Source organism: Triticum aestivum, chromosome 1A (genome assembly GCF_018294505.1).
Source record: "Triticum aestivum cultivar Chinese Spring chromosome 1A, IWGSC CS RefSeq v2.1, whole genome shotgun sequence".
NCBI lineage: Eukaryota > Viridiplantae > Streptophyta > Magnoliopsida > Poales > Poaceae > Triticum > Triticum aestivum.
Window position 1 is genome coordinate 373,947,054 of NC_057794.1, and position 8,555 is coordinate 373,955,608.

Consider the following 8,555-nt stretch of genomic DNA (forward strand, 5'->3'; position numbering starts at 1 on the left):
TTTGTTCTCTTCGTTATTCTTAATTGGCGATTTTACTGACAGTGAGGCAAAATTTTACTGATAGTGAGGCAAAATAGTAGACCGTGAAGAGGACAAAAGTATGAATATTAGAGTTCAAGAAAGCCCATTAGCCATGCAGGAGATTTAAGTGAACTTTGTTGTGCTATGTAAGAAGAATGTACAAGGCCTCCCATGTCGCTCTCGCGGGCGGCTCGGGAGAAACCCCAGCCGCCGCCGACAGCCACCCTCGCCTCCCCCCTCCTCCTCCTGCCGCCGCCGGAGGGCGTCCCTGGGCAAAGCCCTAGGCGCCGGCGCCGGCGGGGACGGCTCTCCCTCCTCTTCTCCAGGCGTGGCGGCGCGGGACGCTGGCCGGCGACGGGGACTCGTGGGCGGTCGGGGGCGCGCACCGGCATTGGTGGCGCAGTGCGCCGGCGCGAGCCGCGCGGAGGCGTGGGCAGCTGGGTCTCCAAGGATCCGACGCCGCTCTGCCCAGGGGAGCTCCAGATCCCGCTCCCTTCGGACGGCGGCCCGTTCCCTTGGCCGACGGTCCCCGCGGCCGCGACTGGGGGCTGGTGGCGTAGGCGGGTGTGGTGGTCAATGCAGCGTGGTGAGCAGGACATGGCGGTGCCTGGTGACTGCCATGCCTGGTCTGGGTGCCTCTCTTCGCCTAGATCTGGACCCCTCTGGGGCGGTGGCTCGCACGGCTGGTGCTCTCCATGGTTGCGGCTGGGGGGTCGGTGGTGGCTGCTGTCGGCGGGGTAGGCGTGTGGTGGTGTGGTGTTGTGGCCGGCGGTGAGGGGTTGGGCGCAGGTGGCAGCCGAGACAGAACCAACTCTGTCTGTGCAGGTGCTCGAGGTGAGCGGCTGTGTTTGCGGATGACTCTTGCTGGACCAAGCGGGGACGCTTGCCGTGGACTGGCAGGAGAGGGGAAGGTCTAGCGCTGCCGGACTCGGTGGCCGGCGTTTGCGGAGTCGGCCGGGCTGGGATGCTTCGGGAGAAAGCCTATTGCCGACCTCGTCGGCAACGATGATGACGACGTCTCCTGGCGCCGTGTCCCTTCGTGAAGGCATCATTGGGGAGCTACCGTTGCCGGCTATTTCTCTGTGTTTCGGGCGAAAGTCTCAGATCCTTCTCTGGATCGAACGACGACGACATCTTCAATGTTGTTTCCCTCTTGGGGGCGTCGTTTCAGGAACCAGGGATCCGCGGTTGGTTGTCTGATGTCTGGGCTGGAGTGTTGGTTCAGGTTGCTGGTTTGTAGGGCGGTGGCGGTGAGATGCTCTGTGATGGCGACCAGTACCTTGGTCATCCTATGCTGATGGTTGACCTCTCTTTTTGGGGCTCGTGGCGGCGGTAAGGTCTCGGTTTTCGGCACCCTTCGATGGCTTTTGAGGTTTGGTGGCCCGCGGAGTGCTATGGTTCTCTCTATTTGTGATGGTGGCCGTGGTGTCGCTCAGAGGAGGTGTAGGGCTATCTCGGCGGAAAATTGCCCTTTGGCACGGTCTGTGGCTTTCTCTGCCGCGACGTTCCTAGGCAGCAGGATGCTCTTCGATGGTGGCTACGATCTCCTAGCTCTTCAAGGTGCAGAGATCGCATGTAGCAGGCAACTTCTTCTCTACGTCTTCTCGGTGGCGGATGTCCTTTCAACGGATCCAACAAAGCTAGTTCCCGCTCTTCTCGGTCCACTGATGGTGATGGATGCTAAGTTCTTGGTGTTGGCTGCTTGTCATAGCTCGCTTCTGGTTCTTTTTCTGTTGTTCCTTGTTCCATCTTGTATTCTGTTGTTCCTGGTTCCTTCTCCTATGTGTCGGGTGATATCTGTTGTAACTGTCGTGTTGTATCTCAGTCTTATCTATAATGAAAATAGTTCAGGCTGGCGTAAGCCCGCCGTAGCATCGTCATGAGAAAATTATTCCAAGTGAACTACGGTTGCTGAAACCTTGACAAATCAGGCAGTGTTTTCAACATCCATCCGTTTACGTTCTCAGCGATTGTTTTTCCGTAGCGATCGTATGAGGAACTCAGAAATGTGTGCCTCGAATAGCATTTGAAGACAGGCCAGTTTATGGTGCAATTTCGAAATGCCAAATTCTAAAGGTTGCAGATACTGCTTCAGAAAAAGTAAGTACTACTCCCACTACAAGCACCGAACACAAAATAATTTTCTCATGCCGACATAATTTGTGCTTCAAAGAAGCAAATGCCAGCAATGCACAGTTTTTCTAACGCAATACTTCAAAATCCACATGCCCGAGAGCTCCAGCCAAACGAGCATAACATCATCATCACGCTGAACACCACGGCCACAGCCATACAGCCAAGGCGCGGGGAACTTCAAACTTACGAGTTTTAGTACATGAGGACATTACGCATAACAGATTTTCATCGCCATCTCCAGATCAGCTACTCCCTCCGTTCGGAATTACTTGTCTCAGAAATGGATGTATCTAGAACTAAATTACATCTAGATACATCGATTTCTACGACAAGTAATTCCAAACGGAGGGAGTACTTTCTAAAGCCCTAACGCATATTGTCTTGATATGCACAAGCAGTATATTATTCTCAAATCAGATTGTTTTACTGCGGTAGACTGTCCTTGGTGCACAGAACCTGGCCTTGTTGTGAGGATTGCTTCGCAGGGTTCAGTTCATGGCCTTGTAGCACCTGAACGCTGCGAACACGGTTGCAGCAGAAGCAACAACAGCAAGAGTGGTGTAGGTGTCGGACCTGTCCCAGGTCTCGAACCAGGTGGGCGTCCGGCAAATCTTCATGCGCCCCTTCTTGCTGGCAGCACCGTTTTCTTTGTCACTCTCTGTCGTAGAGCTCTTGTGGTTCTGCTCAGCTGGAATGTTCTTATCCTGTTTTGCTTCTGGCACATCACTTTGGCAGCAGGTTAACCCTCCTCCATTGCCCTGGCAGCATCCACCTGCAGGTGCAGGGTTGCAAGCAGCACCGTTGGTTCCATTTGCTTCAGGGGATTCTTTGGCGCTTGATTCTTCCTCAGTCAGGCCATTCGTCGCGTGCCTAAGCTCCAGAGCTTTCTTCTGCTGCTCTTCAGACAAACCCAACTGGCCCCTGCAAGGTAGGATAGCACGTGTAAGAACCACACTTCAAACTTCAAAGAGGGGTATCGCTCTATGGAGCAAATATTGGGCAAAAGATCAATTAAACATGAACAAGACATATCAGGGCTTTATACAACATTTGCGAAACAAGATCACAATCTTTGTTATTTGTTCGATTGCAATGAGATTGATGACAGAAACGACATTTTCAAATTTCTGAAGTCACTCAAAATAAATAATCGAGGGCATCAAAAATACAACACAGTATCCTTGTGTGGCATCACACGAGCAGAATAGTTCATGGAAATGCGTGCTTCAACATAATTCATGAAAACTACACAGGGAGTAAAAACTACCTACAACATGCTGCCTAGATGCTTGCAGTCAGTAGTCTTTAACTTGGCTTACTTTACCATAATAATGCTCAAGAAAAAGAAACATCAGTGACACGTTTTCATCGCTGTATCTTCCCATAACTCAAGATTATGTTACTTGAAGTAACCAGTCATTTGGAAACAGATTAACCAGTGCTGTAGACACTGGCGGAGGAGCCCAATGGGCAAGGTGTGGCAGCCGCCACACCTTGATTCAGCACCAATTTTTTTATACGTAAGCATACACCTTTTCTTTGCGAGAATACCTAAGCATATACTACTTGTCGGTTTTTGATCACACTAGATCGATTCACCCAAGCACAGCTAGATGGAAGCACACAAATTTTTTCGTACTAGAACACACACAATGCGGTTTTTATAATACTATCAGATTATAAATCAGGCGCAGAATCTATAATGTATAAGCATGTCATTGTCAGGGTCCAGATACAACAGCAACAGAGAAGGACGCAGAACTGAAGATGTTGATAGTACCCAACGACGCTATACAACATAGATACAATAAAAAATGATGGGTTAAATACTACAAATATCATCTTCGGTCACAATTAGCCCATGTAATAATTAGAAGGGGAAGTATACCTCCATAGATGGCCCACAATCTCTCCTTGTCCGATATGTTGACGCAGTAACACAGGCACATCATCAGGAGCAACATAACCATACCTAGAATTAGAAAGACAGTAATCAATAACTGGATTATGATGAGGATAATCAAAACAGAGTACGCTACAGGAAGGTATTGAGATTATTGGTGCACAACAATGTAGATTTTATGATAGCTTCGGGTTCTTACCAATGACCAGTCACTTCTCCCTTGGCATCTGGACTGAATATGATGACATTTCCTGCATACTTGTGACCTCCAACGTGTGAGCATGCACTAACAGCCACCTGACCATCAAGACCTTGTCCTTCAATCTCTTCCTTGAACCTTGTAATCAGAGCAGGACCGCAAACACCACACCTTTTATCCCTGCTTCCATGGCAGCAGACAAAAACAAAGGAACCTTTTATAGCCTCAGGAGATCCAGGAAGCCATTCAGTATCTTTCACGAGTACTTCTTCCACAAAGTTGTCGACATCAAGGTGGATCAGCTCTCTGCAAACAACACAACACATATTGAAGAAAACAATCAGTTGACTCATGTATTCCATTACCTAACAGTAGAAAGGGAAAGGCTACATGTTTATTTCTTTCCAGCCTTGCAGGTACCTGTATCGGATCATATCAGGAAAGATCAACACGTCTCCAAGAGATGACTCAGTGCCATCTCCTCCTTCACAAATTGTCAGTTTGGTCTGAGAAAAGTAAAATAGACCATTCATTAGCAATAAAAAACAAACACATGGGAAAGTCTTGTCAAGTAATCTAATTATTATTATTATAAGGTGTCGTGTGCTTCCGTAAGCACAAGTCACATTGCTGAACCATTGGATCACATTAGGATCAGACACATGCACATCTCAGAACTAATTAAAAAGGAAGGGAAACTGACATGCCTTAACAAAAATAATCAGACAACTTTCAAAAATAAAATAATAAGAAGAACACCAGCCAAAGTATACATACTGAACTTAAAAGTGAATATAAGAAGAAAAGTACATAAGGGGGTAAACTGGCGAAGTGTATATGAAGAAGAACATAAGGCTACTAGCTTAGAAAGATTAATAATATTGAACAATAACACTCCAGATTCCCAGAAGTTGTACAGTTACGAAACAGTGACATACTATCAGAAGAACATACACTTACTAGTTAGTTTGACATGCTTTTCATTAACTTTGTAACTATGTACCAATATCTTTATATGGTGTAACTGCAATTTTTTAGTGTTGTCCTACCATCCAATACCAAGGAGCAAAGACCACATAAAGGAATAAAGAAGCGGAACTTCTGCATTCAAATGCACCATACAAATCATGCACGTACACCTATACAAAAAGAAAAGGAATCGGGCAGTACTTTTCTGATTCTAGTAATATCAACTCCATATATCACATGATCAATGTTCCATAACATATACTCCCTCTGTCCCACAATATAAGACGTTTTTGTAGTTTCAAATTGAAGTGCAAAAACGTCTTATATTATGGGACAAGAGGTAGTACTTTACAGATCATGTGATCAATGTTTCATAACTTCAGCTCCATGTATTGCGCTATGTGGATAATATAAAGACAAAAAAAAGAGCAAGCTCTTTGTCCTCTGCACATACATATATGATTACAAAAGTGCATGATGATGAACTCTAGCCAATACTGATGGCAAGCAAGTAACATAGCAAAGGATGCAATCAAATAATGAAATAACATCTAAACAGGAACAAACTGAGCCTAAATTTGAACCAAAATAATTCCCTATTTTTATATGCCTACAAAGATAGGATAACAGGATATACAGACATCAGCCAAGCCACCAAAAAAGTACAGCGTGTGGATTTAAAACAAGCCATATAATCAGAGCCAAATGGGCCAGAAAACCATATGAAACTGCTACAATGAGTCAAGGAACCATACAATTGGATACACAAATTCGTGAACAAAATCCACATAGCGCAATAAGTAAATTGAGAACCCGCCGATTTTATTAACACTGGAAATGGAACCAGATACACGAATTCGTGAACAAAATCCATTATATGCAGTGAGAATCCAACAAAATGACGTTGCGAGTCAAATAATTGGATAGAGTGATCCAATCACCCAAAGCATACCAAACACGTCAACAAAAACACCGAATCACCACCGAAATTCGACTCGCATGGCCCATGTGTACACGCTAGAGTGTGTGGATTCCGAGATAAGTTCAAACCCGAAGAGCACAGTAGTTGAAATTGAAACAGCAACAAGATGATAAGTACAGAGACCCCAATCTACAAACATAACTGACACGAAATAGTAAGCATACCAACACAACTAATCACCATAATTAAGCGAGTTCTACTGGCTAATTCAGAAACAATAAACTGAAACAAGAGCACTCGGAAACTAAATACACTAATCGCAATCGGATCGACTGATTAGCTTTAAGGGTCGCGATCTCCTGCAGCTTCAGGAACCCAGCACCACCATACGCAGTGCTAGCCTAATACTAGTACTAGTAGCAGCTAAATCCGACGCTCGGAGCGACCAGCAAGCAGTTCCCACTCCCAACAACCAAAATAAAATAACACTACCAGAGCAGAAGCATACCAATACCACGTCACAACTCAAAATCAGCCAATTACGAGCAAACCGAGAGGGAGAGGGAGAAGAAATGCTCACGCTCTTCTTCAGATTGGGCTTGCGGGCCTTGATGGCGGCGGCGAGGTGCCGGGGGAGGTGGTCGGACTCGGAGGCCTCGACGTGGGACGGCCACTCCTCAGGGCCCTTGTAGCAGAGGAACACGTGGCGCTCGTGGAAGCCGACCGTCCCGGCGAGCTTCTCCTTACCGAGCTCCGCCCGCTGGAACCCGAACTCCTTGTCCAGGTCGGGGGCGGCGGCGGCGGGGAGGGTCGCGTCCGGCGCGAGGAGGGCGTCGCCGGCGGAGGCCGCCGTGGGGGAGGAGGGGGAGGGGTCGGCCATGAGGAGGGGGAGGAGGCTGTGCTGCAGCAGTCGCCGACGGCTTGGCGAAGGGAGGACCGGCGGAAATGGGATTTGCTTGGAGAGTTTGGGGAAAATGGAAAGCATCTCGGGTTTTATGGTTGGAGTTGTTCTTGCGGGAGGGGAAAAGGAGGCCCCACTGAGAGCGTATGTGGGTCCGGCTCGCCAGTGAGGTTTGGGTTTCGTGCTTAGCGATCGTGGGGCCCACGCTAGTGATAGCGGTCAGCTAAACAGCTGGAGTTTCCGTCTTCTCCTTCCTTTACCGTGGCCCTGGGTATGGAACTCTGCAAGTCATGTTTTGCCATTAGTGTCTGTGAGCGGAGCACATCTGTCAGGGAGCGTGGTTAGTTTTCTTTCGAGGATGACAGTTTCATTTAGTTTTTCTATAAATTTCAAAAAAAAACAATATATAGTTTTTCTACAAATGCACTGTAGAACTTTTCAACGGTACTAGATAATTGCTCGTGTGTTACGACGGGTATATATATTCTACTTAGTACAAAGTTGAGTCATCTATTTTGGAACGGAGGGAGTAGTATGTTAGCTCATATTTTACCTTTTTATATTAATAATTTAATTATGTTTATCAAATTCTACTCCTAATTTACCTACCTAAATATATGGAGTATTTTAGAATTTTATTTCTTAATCACTTATTAGCTTACCACAAAAAATATAAGTTTATTTGCTAAGTCAATAAAAGGTGAGACAATAAGTCGGCTTTCAAGAAATGGTGCCAGAAAAGTGATGGAAGGTTAGACCCACCTGGTAGGAAAAGGAACACTATCTTTTTTAAGTATAGATATAGAGAAGATAGAGATAGAGATTAAGTATAGACAAGAGATAAGAATAGAGATATAGAGATAGAGATATAAAGATAGAGATAGAGATAGATAATTCATTTATAAGCCCAGGCTCATCTGCTACTGGTGAGCAGTAGATTCAAAAAAACTGAAATTTTCAGGTATCGAAGATGCTCATGTGCGTCAGGTGCGTGTAAAATTTCGTGGTGTTTGGAGATCTGAGGAGCTCATGCTAAAAAAATCATCTTCAACTAGTGTTGTTTTCAAAAGTTTCTGAGAGACACAAAGTTTTCTTTTTTGCGACGACCTCCTCGGTTGTTCAAACATCACCAAATTTCAACAATATAACTATCACACAAAGCATTATTTTCATGATCCATAAGCATAAAAAGTCTGTTACTCTTCACATATGCAAAATTATTCTCATCAATAGTAGTGGGGGCAAATTCAATGAAATAACTAGCATGTGACACTTGATTTACATAAAACCAATTGAACATTAAAATTATGATGACAAGTTTTATGGTTATCATTACTCTTTATAGCATACATGTCATCATAATAATCATCATAGATAGTAACTTTGTTGTCATAATCAATTGAAGCAATTTCCAAAGTAGTGGATTCAACATTAGAAAGTCATGACCTCTCCAAATCCACCTTTATCACTGTAAAAAAATCAACATCCTCCAAAATAGTGGGAT

The 8,555-nt window shown here is 45.4% G+C and overlaps 1 protein-coding gene across 2 annotated transcripts; it reads right to left on the reverse strand.

Moving 5' to 3' along the window:
• Nucleotides 1-2,285: 2,285 nt before the first annotated feature.
• LOC123051728 (uncharacterized) lies at nucleotides 2,286-7,150 on the reverse strand. 2 transcript variants are annotated; one of them, XR_006424250.1, is made up of 6 exons: nucleotides 6,731-7,150; nucleotides 4,680-4,765; nucleotides 4,260-4,565; nucleotides 4,046-4,129; nucleotides 2,509-3,078; nucleotides 2,286-2,406 (listed from the first exon to the last, which is right to left on the reverse strand). XR_006424250.1 is itself a non-coding variant. In XM_044474696.1 (5 exons), exons 1-5 carry the CDS (start codon nucleotides 7,133-7,135, stop codon nucleotides 2,646-2,648), a joined length of 1,314 nt encoding a protein of 437 aa, XP_044330631.1. In that variant the 5' UTR covers nucleotides 7,136-7,150; the 3' UTR covers nucleotides 2,286-2,645. The 2 variants fall into 2 exon arrangements, 1 of the variants encoding a protein (XP_044330631.1); XM_044474696.1 differs by having other exon boundaries at nucleotides 2,286-3,078.
• Nucleotides 7,151-8,555: the final 1,405 nt, after the last annotated feature.